The 20,070-nt window shown below is 44.1% G+C and overlaps 1 protein-coding gene across 4 annotated transcripts in view; it reads left to right on the forward strand.

The window, feature by feature from the left end:
• Positions 1-20,070, forward strand: part of LOC115131475 (trafficking protein particle complex subunit 9) — a 316,964-nt gene that overhangs the window by 172,198 nt on the left and 124,696 nt on the right. For all 4 annotated transcript variants that reach the window (XM_065020435.1, XM_065020436.1, XM_065020438.1 and 1 more), the window contains 2 exons: positions 6,458-6,600; positions 19,271-19,381. In XM_065020435.1, coding sequence (XP_064876507.1) covers positions 6,458-6,600; positions 19,271-19,381 — 254 coding nt within the window. The remainder of the gene's footprint in view (positions 1-6,457; positions 6,601-19,270; positions 19,382-20,070) is intronic.

Genomic DNA, 20,070 nt, shown 5'->3' on the forward strand with positions numbered 1-20,070 from the left:
CACTTTAATAAATGGATCACTAGTCACTTTAATAAGGTTTACATGTCTTGCATTACTCATCTCATATGTACACTACCGTTAAAGTTTGGGGTCACTTAGAAATGTCCTTGTTTTTGGAAGAAAAACTATTTGTTTTGTCCATTAAAATAACATCAAATTGATCAGAAATACAGTGTAGACATTAATAATGTTATAAATGACTATTGTAGCTGGAAACGGCAGATTTTTTATGGAATATCTACATAGGCGTACATTGCAGCAACCATCAATCCTGTATTTCAATGGCACGTTGTGTTAGCTAATCCAATTTTATCATTTTAAAAGTCTAACTGATCATTAGAAAACCCTTTTGCAATTATGTTAGCACAGTTAAACTGTTGTTCTGATTAAATAAGCAAAAAAACTGGCCTTCTTTAGACTAGTTGAGCATCTGGAGCTTCAGCATTTGTGGGTTCGATTACAGGTTCAAAATGACCAAAAAACAAAGGACTTTCTTCTGAAACTCATCAGTCTATTCTTCTGAGAAATGAAAGCTATTCCATGCAAGAAACTACCAAGAAACTGAAGATCTCGTACAACGCTGTGTACTACTCCCTTTACAGAAATTGGCTTTAACCACAATAGAAAAAGTAGTGGGATCACTAGTCACTTTAATAAGGTTTACATGTCTTGCATTACTCATCTCATATGTATGAGACACAGACCTAGTCATGGTAGAGACACAGACCTAGTCATGGTAGAGACAGAGACACATACCTAGTCATGGTAGAGACAGAGACACAGACCTAGTCATGGTAGAGACAGAGACACAGACCTAGTCATGGTAGAGACAGAGACACAGACCTAGTCATGGTAGAGACAGAGACCTAGTCATGGTAGAGACAGAGACCTAGTCATGGTAGAGACAGAGACCTAGTCATGGTAGAGACACAGACCTAGTCATGGTAGAGACACAGACCTAGTCATGGTAGAGACACAGACCTAGTCATGGTAGAGACACAGACCTAGTCATGGTAGAGACACAGAACTAGTCATGGGAGAGACAAATCAAATCAAATTTTATTTGTCACACACATGGTTAGCAGATGTTAGTTCGAGTGTAGCGAAATGCTTGTGACTAGGTCTGTGTCTCCGTCTCTACCATGACTAGGTCTGTGTCTCTGTCTCTACCATGACTAGGTCTGTATCTCTGTCTCTACCATGACTAGGTCTGTATCTCTGTCTCTACCATGACTAGGTCTGTGTCTCTACCATGACTAGGTCTGTGTCTCTACCATGACTAGGTCTGTGCCTCTACCATGACTAGGTCTGTGCCTCTACCATGACTAGGTCTGTGCCTCTACCATGACTAGGTCTGTGCCTCTGTCTCTACCATGACTAGGTCTGTGTGTCTGTCTCTACCATGACTAGGTCTGTATCTGTCTGTCGGCCATGACTAGGTCTGTACTTACTTGTCCACCCTTCAACTTTCCTCTTGTAATACAACCTAATTTCCATAGTGATATGACAACCTCTGTCTTTCCCAGACACTCACACCAGGCCTCTCCGCCATGAACCCTGCATGTTAGACAGCACAAGGAACGAAGGTGCGTCTCAGCGACAGCGTCTGTTTTGCACCGGCTGTATTTTTGCATAGTTTACATCTGCATCTTAATGAAAGAACCTGTTCATCAAAAGTGATGAAATGCATTTTGTGAATGTTGACTTATCCACGTTGTTAAGGAGAAATCTGGTTATGTGCAGCCTGGGAGGGGAGGGGAGGGGAGGGGAGGGAAGGGGAGGGGAGAGGAGAGGAGAGGAGAGGAGAGGAGAGGAGAGGAGAGGAGAGGAGAGGAGGGGAGGGGATGGGAGAGATAAGATCTTGTCAAGCAAGAGAATGGCGTCTGTCCCTCTGGCTGAAGGACATGCAGTACACACACACACCCACACACACACACAGAGTAGAGGAGGAGGACGGAGGATGAGTGGCTGGGTGGAGGAGGGAGGGAGGTGGTGGATGAGGAGGAGGGGGGATGACAGACAGTCTCTCTGGGGTTTAGCATGTGGTTGGGCTGTTCTGTAACCATCCATTGAACCATGAATGTGGTGTGTAGTCAGGCCCCAGTAGAGACAGCCGGGGTTGGTAGAGCTGAAAGTCACAGGCTCCATGCTGAGAGATGATCACTCTGGATGGGTTTAAAGATTGATGGATCGGCAGATGGACCGAAAAACATGATGAAAACCTGTTTGTACCTGCTTACAGGCACTACACACACACACACACACACACACACACACACACACACACACACACACACACGTGGCTTAGCTCCATGGATTACACACATGTGTTGAGGGCCAGTCAGCTTTCCATGCAAACAAAGGCATGTGTTTACACACACACACACTTGCACATATGTACACAAACCTTTACCCACATACAGTGTCTGAATATCGAGAGACCCATCAAGACCCTCTGCCATCTGCTTATCCTCCTTTTCACTTCACTCTCTTGATTACACATCATCAGAACACATGTTCCTTTTCACTTCACTCTCTTGATTACACATCATCAGAACACATCATGTTCCTTTTCACTCTACTCTCTTGATTACACATCATCAGAACAAATGTTCCTTTTCACTTCACTCTCTTGATTACACATCATCAGAACACATCATGTTCCTTTTCACTTCACTCTCTTGATTACACATCATCAGAACACATGTTCCTTTTCACTCCACTCTCTTGATTACACATCATCAGAACACATCATGTTCCTTTTCACTTCACTCTCTTGATTACACATCATCAGAACACATCATGTTCCTTTTCACTCCACTCTCTTGATTACACATCATCAGAACACATGTTCCTTTTCACTTCACTCTCTTGATTACACATCATCAGAACACATCTTCCTTTTCACTTCACTCTCTTGATTACACATCATCAGAACACATCATGTTCCTTTTCACTTCACTCTCTTGATTACACATCATCAGAACACATCATGTTCCTTTTCACTCTACTCTCTTGATTACACATCATCAGAACACATGTTCCTTTTCACTTCACTCTCTTGATTACACATCATCAGAACACATGTTCCTTTTCACTCCACTCTCTTGATTACACATCATCAGAACACATCATGTTCCTTTTCACTTCACTCTCTTGATTACACATCATCAGAACACATGTTCCTTTTCACTTCACTCTCTTGATTACACATCATCAGAACACATGTTCCTTTTCACTTCAGAACACATCATCAGAACACATGTTCCTTTTCACTTCACTCTCTTGATTACACATCATCAGAACACATCATGTTCCTTTTCACTCTACTCTCTTGATTACACATCATCAGAACACATGTTCCTTTTCACTTCACTCTCTTGATTACACATCATCAGAACACATGTTCCTTTTCACTCCACTCTCTTGATTACACATCATCAGAACACATCATGTTCCTTTTCACTTCACTCTCTTGATTACACATCATCAGAACACATCATGTTCCTTTTCACTCCACTCTCTTGATTACACATCATCAGAACACATCATGTTCCTTTTCACTTCACTCTCTTGATTACACATCATCAGAACACATCATGTTCCTTTTCACCCCACTCTCTTGATTACACATCATCAGAACACATGTTCCTTTTCACTTCACTCTCTTGATTACACATCATCAGAACACATGTTCCTTTTCACTCCACTCTCTTGATTATACATCATCAGAACACATCATGTTCCTTTTCACTTCACTCTCTTGATTACACATCATCAGAACACATGTTCCTTTTCACTCTACTCTCTTGATTACACATCATCAGAACACATCATGTTCCTTTTCACTTCACTCTCTTGATTACACATCATCAGAACACATCATGTTCCTTTTCACTTCACTCTCTTGATTACACATCATCAGAACACATCATGTTCCTTTTCACTCCACTCTCTTGATTATACATCATCAGAACACATCATGTTCCTTTTCACTTCACTCTCTTGATTACACATCATCAGAACACATCATGTTCCTTTTCACTCCACTCTCTTGATTACACATCATCAGAACACATGTTCCTTTTCACTTCACTCTCTTGATTACACATCATCAGAACACATCATGTTCCTTTTCAATTCACTCTCTTGATTACACATCATCAGAACACATCATGTTCCTTTTCACTCTACTCTCTTGATTACACATCATCAGAACACATGTTCCTTTTCACTTCACTCTCTTGATTACACATCATCAGAACACATGTTCCTTTTCACTCCACTCTCTTGATTACACATCATCAGAACACATCATGTTCCTTTTCACTTCACTCTCTTGATTACACATCATCAGAACACATGTTCCTTTTCACTTCACTCTCTTGATTACACATCATCAGAACACATGTTCCTTTTCACTTCACTCTCTTGATTACACATCATCAGAACACATGTTCCTTTTCACTTCACTCTCTTGATTACACATCATCAGAACACATCATGTTCCTTTTCACTCTACTCTCTTGATTACACATCATCAGAACACATGTTCCTTTTCACTTCACTCTCTTGATTACACATCATCAGAACACATGTTCCTTTTCACTTCACTCTCTTGATTACACATCATCAGAACACATCATGTTCCTTTTCACTCCACTCTCTTGATTATACATCATCAGAACACATGTTCCTTTTCACTTCACTCTCTTGATTACACATCATCAGAACACATCATGTTCCTTTTCACTCCACTCTCTTGATTACACATCATCAGAACACATGTTCCTTTTCACTTCACTCTCTTGATTACACATCATCAGAACACATCATGTTCCTTTTCAATTCACTCTCTTGATTACACATCATCAGAACACATCATGTTCCTTTTCACTCTACTCTCTTGATTACACATCATCAGAACACATGTTCCTTTTCACTTCACTCTCTTGATTACACATCATCAGAACACATGTTCCTTTTCACTCCACTCTCTTGATTACACATCATCAGAACACATCATGTTCCTTTTCACTTCACTCTCTTGATTACACATCATCAGAACACATGTTCCTTTTCACTTCACTCTCTTGATTACACATCATCAGAACACATGTTCCTTTTCACTTCACTCTCTTGATTACACATCATCAGAACACATGTTCCTTTTCACTTCACTCTCTTGATTACACATCATCAGAACACATCATGTTCCTTTTCACTCTACTCTCTTGATTACACATCATCAGAACACATGTTCCTTTTCACTTCACTCTCTTGATTACACATCATCAGAACACATGTTCCTTTTCACTCCACTCTCTTGATTACACATCATCAGAACACATCATGTTCCTTTTCACTTCACTCTCTTGATTACACATCATCAGAACACATGTTCCTTTTCACTTCACTCTCTTGATTACACATCATCAGAACACATGTTCCTTTTCACTTCACTCTCTTGATTACACATCATCAGAACACATCATGTTCCTTTTCACTTCACTCTCTTGATTACACATCATCAGAACACATGTTCCTTTTCACTTCACTCTCTTGATTACACATCATCAGAACACATGTTCCTTTTCACTTCACTCTCTTGATTACACATCATCAGAACACATGTTCCTTTTCACTTCACTCTCTTGATTACACATCATCAGAACACATGTTCCTTTTCACTCCACTCTCTTGATTACACATCATCAGAACACATCATGTTCCTTTTCACTCTACTCTCTTGATTACACATCATCAGAAAACATGTTCCTTTTCACTTCACTCTCTTGATTACACATCATCAGAACACATCATGTTCCTTTTCACTCTACTCTCTTGATTACACATCATCAGAACACATGTTCCTTTTCACTTCACTCTCTTGATTACACATCATCAGAACACATCATGTTCCTTTTCACTTCACTCTCTTGATTACACATCATCAGAACACATGTTCCTTTTCACTTCACTCTCTTGATTACACATCATCAGAACACACTTTCCTCTTCACTTCACTCTCTTGATTACACATCATCAGAACACATCATGTTCCTTTTCACTTCACTCTCTTGATTACACATCATCAGAACACGTGTTCCTTTTCACTTCACTCTCTTGATTACACATCATCAGAACACATCACATTACTGTGTGTTCATTATTTCATCACTTTTTTTGTTATTGATCTCAGAATACGTGTCATTCTGCTCATGGTTGAGAAGAGAGAGTCAGTGGTTGGCTGGTTGTCACCTTTGACCCCAACCACACAGGTTCACTGTTCCATGCAGGAGTCAATAGAAACTGCTGGACCATCTGAACAGACTACATTTGTCCAAAGCTTCTTGTAAACTATCATTAGCTTTAATGGTTTAATGCCCTGTGCTCATTCTTAGAATAGCCTTGTATTAATGTAGATGTTTCTCTCTCGCCCTCTCTCTCTTTCCAGACGTTGGAAGCTGTGATGACCTTTAAGTACTCGGGGGGAGCAGGCAAGGTGGAGGGCTACTATCGGGACCTGTCCTTGGGAGTGCATGTTGACATAGAACCCTCTGTGTTCTTCACCAGAGTCAGCACACTACCAGCCACCAGGTAAACACTATCATTCATTTTACAAAAACCTTATTAACTATCACTTCTGGGGAGCGGCGAACAGAGAGCAATCATTAAGGTTATACCTTCCCTTCCTATGGATAAAGTGCATCGACAGACAGTCGACATCACTGTCCCAACCACTCCCAGCAAAAACACAACCACCGCACTACGTTGTCGCAACTTTGACACAACTTTGCAGTGTTTGCTAGGCTGTTACTTCTGTACCGTGAACTGGATGTTTCCGCTTCTCTTATCCTGCTGTATCTTTCATTCCTACCCTCAACAGTCATCCGACTACCTCCTAGTACGGTCAGTCCTATTAGTAAGAGCACTGTGTTGTGTTCCACGGTTCCACTTTAACTGTGATGACGCAAAGTGTTTGTTGTGTTTTTCCATCTTGACTGGGTAAACACGTCGCACCAGATCCCCTCAGTCCCCACTTCCTGCTTCCTCTACCCAGCAGACCAGACCAGACCAGACTAGACCAGCGCTCTGCTCTGCTCAGTGACAATTATTGTCGCTGTAACAATGGGAAATCGGAAAGATGGCATTTCTACTGACAGGCCTAGGTGGAAACGGATGAATATTATCTCTCCTAGCTCTCGCTCCCTTTTTCTCTCTCCTCTCTTTTGCTCTGTCTCCTCTTTCTCTCCCTCCCCCTTGTCATCTCTCCGGCTCTGTGGAAAAAGCCAGGTTGCAGAAGCGAGGGAGAGAGGGAGGGAGACAGATCGTACTCCAGTAATCACCACTTGAGGTGAATCATTCGCTGTAATAATATCTGCAGTTTAACCAATCCATCTTTCTCTCTATCTTTCTGCTCTGGTGATAAATCTGTCTATTCTCTCCTCCGCCCTGCAGTCACTATCATCTTGTCACTCCCCCTTTGCCTCCCTCCCTCACTCATAGGTCTGCCTCTCCCTCGCTACCTCCCTCCTCCCCCCCAAACTATTTCTCCCCATCAGACACAGTAGATTTGTAGATTTTGCTCCTCCAATCTCGACGTGAGTCTCTCTGGATGTTTCTCAAGCGATGCTGCATTGTCTCAGAAAGGAAAGGTAGTGACATTTCCACAGAGAATGTCCTCTGTATATCTGTTTACAGTATCCCAGCAGTACTGTCTCTCTCTGGCTTCGTATGACACAAGTTGCCATTAATTGAGAGGTGATTCTCAGAGGAGATCCATAATTCACTGTGAAAGTAGGAAGGAGAGAGAGGAGAGAGAGAGAGGAGAGAGAGGGAGAGTAGAGTAGAGGAGAGGGAGAGGAGAGGAGAGGGAGAGGAGAGAGAGAGGAGAGAGAGAGGGAGAGTAGACAAGGGAGAGGGAGAGTAGAGTAGAGGAGAGAGGGAGAGTAGAGTAGAGGAGAGAGAGAGAGGGAGAGGAGAGGAGAGAGAGAGGGAGAGTAGACAAGAGAGAGGGAGAGGGAGAGTAGAGGAGGGAGTGGGGAGGGGAGTGGAGAGAGGATGCATTTGGACACCAGGTGCCAGAAGAGTCAGTGTGGCTTTCTCTCTCTGACCCCATTTGACACATTAGATCTGGGTGTAAATGAATAGACGGTATCTTGAGTCCTTATTGTCCGTCGTTTTAGACAGGGCTTAGTTAGAGCTGCATACATTTGCCTTATCTTTATACGTAGATCTTTCCATATTGTCTACTGCAGTTTCCCAGTGTCTAAACTGTCTGGAATAATGCAGTTGAGAAGCAAGTGAACTCCTCTAATCAGCGATCGCTTTCTGTCTGTATTTTCGTCCGTCCTCTGTGGCTTCAAAGTGTGGACTTAAAGAGACCTTTGAAAAGGAATGTGAATGAAACCTATTTTACTAGTTCTATACTGCTGCTCTTACATTGTAGCACACTACTGCTGTGAGGGGGAAAGAGGGAGGGACTGTCTCTTTGTCGCTTTCTCTTTCTCTCTCTCGCTTTCTCTCGCTCTATATTTCTCTGTCTCGCTCTATCGCTCTCATCTCTGGAGAACCTTTCTATGGCTTGGTGTAGTGATTAAATGGGCCAGTGCAGCTCACTTCATTCCATTACAGTACATAAAAGCAGGTCTTTCACAGAAAAGCCCTTAAATAGGGAGAGACTGAAACAGAGAAAAGGATGCTTGTTGGTCTCTGTCTCTCTCTCTGTCTCTCTCTCTGTCTCTCTCTGTCTCTCTCTCTGTCTCTCTCTCTGTCTCTCTCTCTCTGTCTGTCTCTCTCTCTCTCTCTCTCTCTCTCTCTCTCTGTGTGTCTCTGTCTCTCTCTCTCTCTCTCTCTCTCTCTCTCTCTCTGTGTCTCTGTCTCTCTCTCTGTCTCTGTCTCTCTCTGTCTCTCTCTCTGTGTCTTTGTCTCTCTCTCTCTGTGTCTCTCTCTCTGTCTCTCTCAATTGAATTCAATTCAAGGGCTTTATTGGCATGGGAAACTAGTGTTAACATTGCCAAAGCAAGTGAGGTAGATAATATATGAAGTGAATATATAAAGTGAAATAAAAAATAAAAATTAACAGTAAACATTACACATACAGAAGTTTCAAAACAATAAATACATTACAAATGTCATTATATATATATATACAGTGTTTTAACAATGTACAAATGGTTAAAGGACACAAGATAAAATAAATAAGCATAAATATGGGTTGTATTTACAATGGTGTGTGTTCTTCACTGGTTGCCCTTTTCTCCTGGCAACAGGTCACAAATCTTGCTGCTGTGATGGCACACTGTGGAATTTCACCCAGTAGATATGGGAGTTTATCAAAATTGGATTTGTTTTCGAATTCTTTGTGGATCTGTGTAATCTGAGGGAAATATGTCTCTCTAATATGGTCATACATTGGGCAGGAGGTTAGGAAGTGCAGCTCAGTTTCCACCTCATTTTGTGGGCAGTGAGCACATAGCCTGTCTTCTCTCTCTCTCTGTGTCTCTCTGTGTCTGTGTCTCTCTCTCTGTCTCTGTGTCTCTCTCTCTCTCTCTCTCTCTCTCTCTCTCTTCTCTCTCTCTGTCTCTCTCTCTCTCTCTGTGTCTTTGTCTCTCTCTCTCTCTCTCTGTGTCTTTGTATCTTTCTGTCTCTCTCTCTCTGTCTCTCTCTCTCTCTGTCTCTCTCTGTGTCTCTGTCTCTCTGTCTCTCTCTCTCTCTGTGTCTCTGTCTCTCTGTCTCTCTCTCTCTCTCTCTCTCTCTCTCTCTCTCTCTCTGTCTCTCTCTCTCTCTCTCTGTGTCTTTGTATCTTTCTGTCTCTCTCTCTCTGTCTCTCTCTCTCTGTCTCTCTCTGTGTCTCTGTCTCTCTGTCTCTCTCTCTGTGTCTCTGTCTCTCTGTCTCTCTCTCTCTCTCTCTCTCTCTCTCTCTCTCTCTCTCTCTCTCTGTCTCTCTCTGTGTCTCTGTCTCTCTCTGTCTCTGTCTCTCTCTGTGTCTCTGTCTCTGTTTGTCTCTCTCTCTCTCTCTCTCTGTGTGTCTCTCTCTCTCTCTCTGTGTGTCTCTCTGTCTCTCTCTCTGTGTGTCTCTTGTCTCTCTGTGTCTCTGTCTCTCTCTCTCTCTGTCTCTCTTCTCTCTGTCTCTCTGTCTCTCTCTCTCTCTCTCTCTCTCTGTCTCTTTGTCTGTCTCTCTCTGTCTCTCTCTCTCTCTCTGTGTCTTTGTCTCTCTCTCTCTGTCTCCCTCTGTCTCTCTCTCTCTCTGTCTCTCTCTGTCTTTGTCTCTCTCTCTGTGTCTCTCTCTCTCTCTCTCTCTCTCTCTCTCTCTCTCTCTCTCTCTCTCTCTCTCTCTCTCTCTCTCTCTCTCTCTGTGTCTCTGTGTCTCTGTCTTGGTCTCTCTCTGTGTCTCTGTATCAGGCTCTCTCTCAATTAAATTCAATGGGCTTTATTGGTATGGGAACCATATGTTAACATTCTCTCTCTCTCGTTACACCCACTTTTGCCCTCAGTACAGCCTCCATTCGTTGGGGCATGGACTCGACAAGGTGTCAAAAGCGTTCCACAGGGATGCTGGCCCATGTTGACCCCAATGCTTCCCGCAGTTGTGTCAAGTTAGCTGGTAGTGGATCTATACTCCGAATAGCTCGTTCCATTTCCTCCCACAGATGCTCAATTGGATTGAGATCTGGTGACTGGGCAGGCCACTGCAGTAAGCTGAACTCACTGTGTCTGATATTTGTGGAACCATTCCTAGGCAATCCTAGCCTTGTGGCATGGGGCATTATCCTGCTGAAAAAAATATATTTGGATACACCTGATTAGCAATGATGTTCAGATACCTTATGGCATTCAAACGTTGCTCCACTTCTATCAAGGGGCTCAATGTTTGCCATGAAAACACGCCTCACACCACCGCCACCAGCCTGCAATGTTGACACGCGGAATGATTAGATGCATGTACTAGTGGTTTTCTCCAAACCCTCGTCCTCCCATCAGCGTAAAACAGCTGGAACAAGGATTCATCAGACCTCCTCCCCTTCATCTACACTGAGTGAAGTCGATTTAACAAGTGACATCAATAAGAGATCATAGCATTCACCTGGTCAGTCTATGTCATGGAAAGAGCTGGTGTTCCTAATGTTTTGTACACTGTGTGTGTGTGTGTGTGTGTGTGTGTGTGTGTGTGTGGGGTTGAAGTTGGAATTTTATATACTTAGGTTGGAGTCATTAAAACTCATTTTTCAACCACCACACATTTCTTGTTAACAAACTATAGTTTTGGCAATTCGGTTAGGACATCTTCTTTGTGCATGACACAAGTAATTTTTCCAGCAATTGTTTACAGACAGATTATTTCACTTATAATTCACTGTATCACAATTCCAGTGGGTCAGAAGTTTACATACGCTAAGTTAACTGTGCCTTTAATCAGCTTGTAAAATTCCAGAAAATGATGTCATGGCTTTAGATGCTTCTGACAGGGTAATTGACATCATTTGAGTCAATTGGAGGTGTACCTGTGGATGTATTTCAAGGCCTACCTTCAAACTCAGTGCCTCTTTACTTGATATCATGGGAAAATTTTAAAAAATCAGCCAAGACCTCAGAAAAAAATTGTATTCTGATTCATCCTTGGGAGCAATTTCCAAATTCCTGAAGGTACCACATTCATCTGTACAAACAATAGTACGCAAGTATAAACACCATGGGACCACGCAGCCGTCATACCGCTCAGGAAGGAGACGCGTTCTGTCTCCTACAGATCAACGTACTTTGGTGGAAAAGCTGCAAATCAATCCCAGAACAACAGCAAAGGTCCTTGTGAAGATGCTGGAGGAAACGGGTACAAAAGTATCTATATCCACAGTAAAACAAGTCTTATATCGACATAACCTGAAAGGCCGCTCAGCAAGGAAGAAGCCACTGCTCCAAAACCGCCATAAAAAAGCCAGACTACGGTTTGCAACTGCACATGGGGACAAAGATCATACTTTTTGGAGAAATGTCCTCTGAATGTATTTAATTTGACTGATTTCCTTATATGAACTGTAACTCAGTAAAATCGTTGAACGTTGCATGTTTTGCGTTGATATTTTTGTTCAGTGTGTATATGTAATACAGTCACATCTGAAATTATTGGCACCCTTGATAATGATGAGCAGTAAATGTTCTAAAAAAAATCTAAATACTGAGGTAAAAAAATGTAACAAGTAATAACCAAATGTCAAGACCTAACATCCCTCCTCATGTGTTCTCCAATCTCATAAAACATTTTAGAAAATGGCTGTGTCGTCATTCTCGCAAGGGCAGGGTGCTGTTGTATTGAAAACAGGGGTGCCAATATCTTTTTTAGATTTTTTTTGTGTTACTTGTTGGACAAAATCTCTTTCTCTGAACGATTGTATTAGTATAAAGTTATTTTCGTTCTTTTTTTGCATGCAATATAGCTCAGTGTTTGGATTCATTTTATACAGTATTTTTTGCTCATCTTTATAATGTGTGCCAATAATTATGACCTGATTATCTTTGTGCCTCCCTACCTACAGTGGGGAGAACAAGTATTTGATACACTGCCGATTTTGCAGGTTTTCCCACTTGCAAAGTATGTAGAAGTCTGTCATTTTTATCATACGTACATTCAACTGTGAGAGATGGAATCTAAAACAAAAATCCAGAAAATCACATTGTATGATTTCTAAGTAATTAATTTGCATTTTATTGCATGACATAAGTATTTGATACATCAGTAAAGCAGAACTTAATATTTGGTACAGAAACCTTTGTTTGCAATTACATAGATCGTACGTTTCCTGTAGTTCTTGACCAGGTTTGCATACACTGCAGCAGGGATTTTGGCCCACTCCTCCATACAGACCTTCTCCAGATCCTTCAGGTTTCGGGGCTGTTGCTGGGCAATACAGACTTTCAGCTCCCTCCAAAGATTTTCTATTGGGTTCAGGTCTGGAGACTGGCTAGGCCACTCCAGGACCTTGAGATGCTTCTTACGGAGCCACTCCTTAGTTGCCCTGGCTGTGTGTTGTCATGCTGGAAGACCCAGCCACAACCCATCTTCAATGCTCTTACTGAGGGAAGGAGGTTGTTGGCCAAGGTCCCATCCATCCTCCGCTCAACATGGTGCAGTCATCCTGTCCCCTTTGCAGAAAAGCATCCCCAAAGAATGATGTTTCCACCTCCATGCTTCACGGGTGGTGTTCTTGGGGTTGTACTCATCCTTCTTCCTCCAAACACAGCGAGTGGAGTTTAGACCAAAAAGCTCTATTTTTGTCTCATCAGACCACATGACCTTCTCCAATTCCTCCTCTGCATCATCCAGATGGTCATTGGCAAACTTCCGACGGGCCTGGACATGCGCTGGCTTGAGCAGGGGGACCTTGCGTGCGCTGCAGGATTTTAATCCATGGCGGCGTAGTGTGTTACTAATGGTTTTCTTTGAGACTGTGGTCCCAGCTCTCTTCAGGTCATTGACCAGGTCCTGCCGTGTAGTTCTGGGCTGATCCCTCACCTCCCTCATGATCATTGATGCCCCACGAGGTGAGATTTTGCATGGAGCCCCAGGCCGAGGATGATTGACCGTCATCTTGAACTTCTTCCATTTTCTAATAATTGTGCCAACAGTTGTTGCCTTCTCACCAAGCTGCTTGCCTATTGTCCTGTAGCCCATCCCAGCCTTGTGCAGGTCTACAATTTTATTCCTGATGTCCTTACACAGCTCTTTGGTCTTGGCCATTGTGGAGAGGTTGGAGTCTGTTTGATTGAGTGTGTGGACAGGTGTCTTTTATACAGGTAACGAGTTCAAACAGGTGCAGTTAATACAGGTAATGAGTGGAGAACAGGAGGGCTTCTTAAAGAAATACTAACAGGTCTGTGAGAGCCGGAATTCTTACTGGTTGGTAGGTGACCAAATACTTATGTCATGCAAATTAATTACTTAAAAATAATACAATGTGATTTTCTGGATTGTTTTAGATTCCGTCTCCCACAGTTGAAGTGTACCTATGATAACAATTACAGACCTCTACATGCTTTGTAAGTAGGAAAACCTGCAAAATCGGCAGTGTATCAAATCCTTGTTCTCCCCACTGTATGTGTGAAATAGTCAATGATCCATTCATGGTAGAAACCTGTTGGAACCGCACCGGTACTGCATACAGCAGCTGGGCTCTGTTTTCTGACATAATGTTCCATACTGTCAGACACACACGAGCACAAACACACACACAGATGTTCCATGTTACCAGGACATGATTCAGTCTTCAGTCTAAACCTGTTGTTAGTAGCCCAGCCTCCTATGTGCTCTGTTCCCCACAGGCTCTCACTCACACAGACACACAGACACACACACACACACACACACTCTAAAAATAGCAACACATTGGCAGCACTCTAAATCCAACCAGCCCAAGCCTAATTAAGCATATTTATTTGACGTGGGAGTGTATAGGAGGGCTGAGGGCGTATTGTCACATATTGTGCCAGAGGAGCCGCTTTGGAATCAGCACATATTGATCGTGGATCCTGAGGATTGACCAGCCATTGAGCTGCTTCTCCTCCTCTCCTCCTCTTTTCTATCCTGTGGTGATTGCAGCCATTTTGACCACTACCACACCTCAAAGTCAGACACCAACCTACACAGTACTAGGCTAGCTAAGCCACCTGTGTGTTGCTGTTTCAGATGAGACTCTCTGAATAACAATAAGCTAGCTGTAGGAGTGACAGAAGTGGTCTCATCCATAGTCTCAGGGTTTGCAGGCTGTGGATTTGTTTGGGGAGACAGCCAGTCAGATGATTTGCATGTCCATCTGTTTAAAAGCTCATTTGGCTGTCAGTGGCGGCTCTAAGAAGTGATGAGCTACCGTGGACAGCCAGGTTTGGTGAATGGGTTGCCAAGTTTGGTAAGTTATTCTTCTCCGACGGGATGGGAGGCCTCTCCACCAATCATTAACGGTGAATGGCTGATCGCACGGCTCATTCGTCAGCGTGACATAGCGCTGTCCAGAAATGGGAGACATTCATTATCTGGTGGTGTTTGTGGGAGGGTGGAGGGTGTTTGCGTGTGAACACACGTTACATAACGAAAACACATTAAGGAGCCCTGTCCATTCATGTCCTGTCCTAACATCACAACATCAAAGGTATTAGTCCTTTCATCAGGGCCAGTTTCCTAGCTTTTCTAGGTGTATTGCTCCTCTCCTCTCCAGCCTGTCTCTGTCTGTTTCTCCTCTCCAGCCTGTCTCTCTGTCTGTCTGTTTCTCCTCTCCAGCCTGTCTCTGTCTGTTTCTCCTCTCCAGCCTGTCTCTGTCTGTTTCTCCTCTCCAGCCTGTCTCTGTCTGTCTGTTTTTCCTCTCCAGCCTGTCTCTGTCTGTCTGTTTCTCCTCTCCAGCCTGTCTCTCTGTCTGTCTGTTTCTCCTCTCCAGCCTGTCTCTGTCTGTCTGTTTCTCCTCTCCAGCCTGTCTCTGTCTGTTTCTCCTCTCCAGCCCGTCTCGATCTGTTTCTCCTCTCCAGTCTGTCTCTGTCTGTCTGTTTCTCCTCTCCAGCCTGTCTCTCTCTGTCTGTTTCTCCTCTCCAGCCTGTCTCTGTCTGTCTGTTTCTCCTCTCCAGCCTGTCTCTCTGTCTGGTTCTCCTCTCCAGCCTGTCTCTCTCTGTCTGTTTCTCCTCTCCAGCCTGTCTCTCTCTGTCTGTTTCTCCTCTCCAGCCTGTCTCTCCCTGTCTGTTTCTCCTCTCCAGCCTGTCTCTCTGTCTGTTTCTCCTCTCCAGCCTGTCTCTCTCTGTCTGTTTCTCCTCTCCAGCCTGTCTCTGTCTGTCTGTTTCTCCTCTCCAGCCTGTCTCTGTCTGTTTTTCCTCTCCAGCCTGTCTCTGTCTGTTTTTCCTCTCCAGCCTGTCTCAATCTGTTTCTCCTTTCCAGCCTGTCTCTGTTTTCTGTGAAATTAGATGAGTGTACACTGAGTGTACAAAACATTTAGAACACCGTCCTAATATTGAGTTGTATTCCCCCGTTTTGCCCTCAGAACAGCTGCAATTCTTTGGGGCATGGAGTCTACAAGGTGTTGCAAGCATTCCACGGAGAAGCTGGCCCATGTTGATTTCCAATGCTTCCCACAGTTGTGTCAAGTTGGCTGGATGTCCTTTGGGCGGTGGACTATTCTTGATACACACAGGAAACTGTTGAGCGTTAAAAAAACAGCAGCGTTGCAGTTCTTGACACACTCAAACCGGTGTGCCTGTCACCAAATAGCATACCCCTTTCAAAGGCACTTAACTGTTTGTCCGGCCTATTCACCCTCACAATCCAGGTCTCTATTGTCTGGAGGCTTTTTTTAAAACTGGTCTTCTCCTGAAGTGGATTTAACAGGAGACATCAATAAGGAATCCTTAGCTTTCACCTGGACTCACCTGGTCAGTCTGTCCTGGAAAGAGCATGTTTGTACACTCAGTGTATGTACTGTAGTCCACTGTGCAGACGGAGTTACTCAAAAAGCAACTGATCTCAAAAATCTATTCTATCACCCATGTATTGTAGGCAAGGTGCAGGAAGACTGCTGGCTCACCTACTTTCCAGACCACAAGCCTGCAAAGGACCGCTTTACCCTCGGCCGTCCCCTTTAACTGCTTCCCTCCCTCCTCTTAGAGAGAGACACCATGTCCTCAGCCCTTCCACTCTACTTTTGTCCTCCTCTTAGAGAGAGAAACACCGTGTCCTCAGCCCTTCCACTCTACTTTTGTCCTCATCATAGAGAGAGACACCATGTCCTCAGCCCTTCCTCTCTACTTTTGTCCTCCTCTTAGAGAGAGACACCATGTCCTCAGCCCTTCCACTCTACTTTTGTCCTCCTCTTAGAGAGAGACACCATGTCCTCAGCCCTTCCACTCTACTTTTGTCCTCCTCTTAGAGAGAGAGACACCATGTCCTCAGCCCTTCCACTCTACTTTTGTCCTCCTCTTAGAGAGACACCATGTCCTCAGCCCTTCCACTCTACTTTTGTCCTCCTCTTAGAGAGAGACACCATGTCCTCAGCCCTTCAACTCTACTTTTGTCCTCCTCTTAGAGAGACACCATGTCCTCAGCCCTTCCACTCTACTTTTGTCCTCCTCTTAGAGAGAGAGACACCATGTCCTCAGCCCTTCCACTCTACTTTTGTCCTCCTCTTAGAGACACCATGTCCTCAGCCCTTCCACTCTACTTTTGTCCTCCTCTTAGAGAGACACCATGTCCTCAGCCCTTCCACTCTACTTTTGTCCTCCTCTTAGAGAGAGAGACACCATGTCCTCAGCCCTTCCACTCTACTTTTGTCCTCCTCTTAGAGACACCATGTCCTCAGCCCTTCCACTCTACTTTTGTCCTCCTCTTAGAGAGAAACACCGTGTCCTCAGCCCTTCCACTCTACTTTTGTCCTCCTCTTAGAGAGAGAGACACCATGTCCTCAGCCCTTCCACTCTACTTTTGTCCTCCTCTTAGAGAGAGACACCATGTCCTCAGCCCTTCCACTCTACTTTTGTCCTCCTCTTAGAGAGAGAGACACCATGTCCTCAGCCCTTCCACTCGACTTTTGTCCTCCTCTTAGAGAGAGAGACACCATGTCCTCAGCCCTTCCACTCTACTTTTGTCCTCCTCTTAGAGCGAGAGACACCATGTCCTCAGCCCTTCCACTCTACTTTTGTCCTCCTCTTAGAGAGAGAGACACCATGTCCTCAGCCCTTCCACTCTACTTTTGTCCTCCTATTAGAGAGAGAGACACCATGTCCTCAGCCCTTCCACTCTACCTTTGTCCTCCTCTTAGAGAGACACCATGTCCTCAGCCCTTCCACTCTACTTTTGTCCTCCTCTTAGAGAGAGACACCATGTCCTCAGCCCTTCCACTCTACTTTTGTCCTCCTCTTAGAGAGAGACACCATGTCCTCAGCCCTTCCACTCTACTTTTGTCCTCCTCTTAGAGAGAGACACCATGTCCTCAGCCCTTCCACTCTACTTTTGTCCTCCTCTTAGAGAGAGACACCATGTCCTCAGCCCTTCCACTCTACTTTTGTCCTCCTCTTAGAGAGAGACACCATGTCCTCAGCCCTTCCACTCTACTTTTGTCCTCCTCTTAGAGAGAGAGACACCATGTCCTCAGCCCTTCCACTCTACTTTTGTCCTCCTCTTAGAGAGAGAGACACCATGTCCTCAGCCCTTCCACTCTACTTTTGTCCTCCTCTTAGAGCGAGACACCATGTCCTCAGCCCTTCCACTCTACTTTTGTCCTCCTCTTAGAGAGAGACACCATGTCCTCAGCCCTTCCACTCTACTTTTGTCCTCCTCTTAGAGCGAGACACCATGTCCTCAGCCCTTCCACTCTACTTTTGTCCTCCTCTTAGAGCGAGACACCATGTCCTCAGCCCTTCCACTCTACTTTTGTCCTCCTCTTAGAGCGAGACACCATGTCCTCAGCCCTTCCACTCTACTTTTGTCCTCCTCTTAAATCCCAGAGTTAATGGAGATTTCATCAGAGTTTGTCCCGGCCCCCTAATAAAGTGTCAGAGTAATTAAAATACCATATTTCTAGCAGGAGCGTCCATGCATCTCCAACTGTCTCTTTGTCTCTGCTGGAGGACATGATTAACCCAGTGGACGGTTGTACCAAAAGAGAGAGAGGGGGGGAGACAACTGATTTATCCTCCCCACAGTTTAGCTGGACCATCAATCAGGAAGCACCGACACAGCAGCTTAGCCAATCAGAGAGCGACATACTGTAGAACAGGGCTGTTAAAACGCTCACCACACCAGTAGCTTAATAGCGAAAACTATGAGAAAGTCATCTGGGCGAAGTGTATAATGTTGCAACATCCACATCGCAGACGTTGGCTCTGTAGGCAGCGTAGACATGTTTTAAAAGGGAACCTTTTCAACAAGTATCCAGCCGGGAGACTGACTGATATCCTCGGAGTTGCTATGGGAACACTGAACTAACCTTTACATTTTTCATCTTCGGTATATCAGTCAATTATGAATCAACTTAATATCAATTTAACAGTTTATTCTAGTGTTCTGTGTCTGTGTACAGTAGCTACTGTACTGGCTTGTGTGTTTGTGTTCTGTTTCTCTTTCCAATTTGAAGAGAGTAGGCATGACACTCGTTCAAAGTTACACGCTGCATGTTGTATTACTTCAAGTTAAAAACATTTCTCTCTCCCCTCAGTACCCATCGTGTGTGTGTGTGTGTGTGTGTGTGTGTGTGTGTGTGTGTGTGTGTGTGTGGTTCTAACCCGGTTCTATCTTTCTCCCCAGAACCCGTCAGTGCCACCTGCTGCTGGACGTGTTCAACTCAACAGAACATGAGCTGATGGTCAGCGCCAATAACAACCAGGACCTGGTGCTGCACCCCTCAGAGTGTCAGAGGTATGTGACCTTTAACCTGCCCATTCACAGGGAGCCAGTGGATAACAGTCCATTCCATGTATTAAATGTATACACTTTGTGGGCCAGGTTTCTGGTTTGAACATGAGCACGTAAATGAATGAACGTATATGAACACAAACTCAAATCCAACCAGTCAGAGTCATATGAGTGAACGATATACACTGAGTGTCCAAACCATTAGGAATACGTGCTCTTTGACTAGGTGAATCCTGGTGAAACCTATGATCCCTTATTGATGTCCCATATTGATGAGACAGATTGTGTATGTGTGCCATTCAGAGGGTGAATGGGCGAGACAAAATATTTATGTGCCTTTGAACGGGGTGTGGTTGTAGGTGCCAGGCACACCGGTTTGTGTCAAGAACTGCAATGTTGCTGGGTTTTTCACACTCAACAGTTTCCCGTGTGTATCAAGAATGGTTCACCACCCAAAGGACATCCAGCCAACTTGACACAATTGTGGGAAGCATTGGAGTCAACATGGGCCTGCAACCCTGTGGAATGGTTTCTGCACCCTGTGGAGTCCATGGCCTGGCGAATTGAGGCTGTTCTGGGGGCAAAGGGGGTGCAACTGAATATTAGGAAAGTGTTCTGAATGTTTTGTACACTGTGTATACTGTGACCAAGCCCATGTTCTGTGTGTGTATCATGTGACATATATAGCCTAC

Source organism: Oncorhynchus nerka, linkage group LG7, assembly GCF_034236695.1.
Source record: "Oncorhynchus nerka isolate Pitt River linkage group LG7, Oner_Uvic_2.0, whole genome shotgun sequence".
Taxonomy (NCBI): Eukaryota; Metazoa; Chordata; class Actinopteri; order Salmoniformes; family Salmonidae; genus Oncorhynchus; species Oncorhynchus nerka.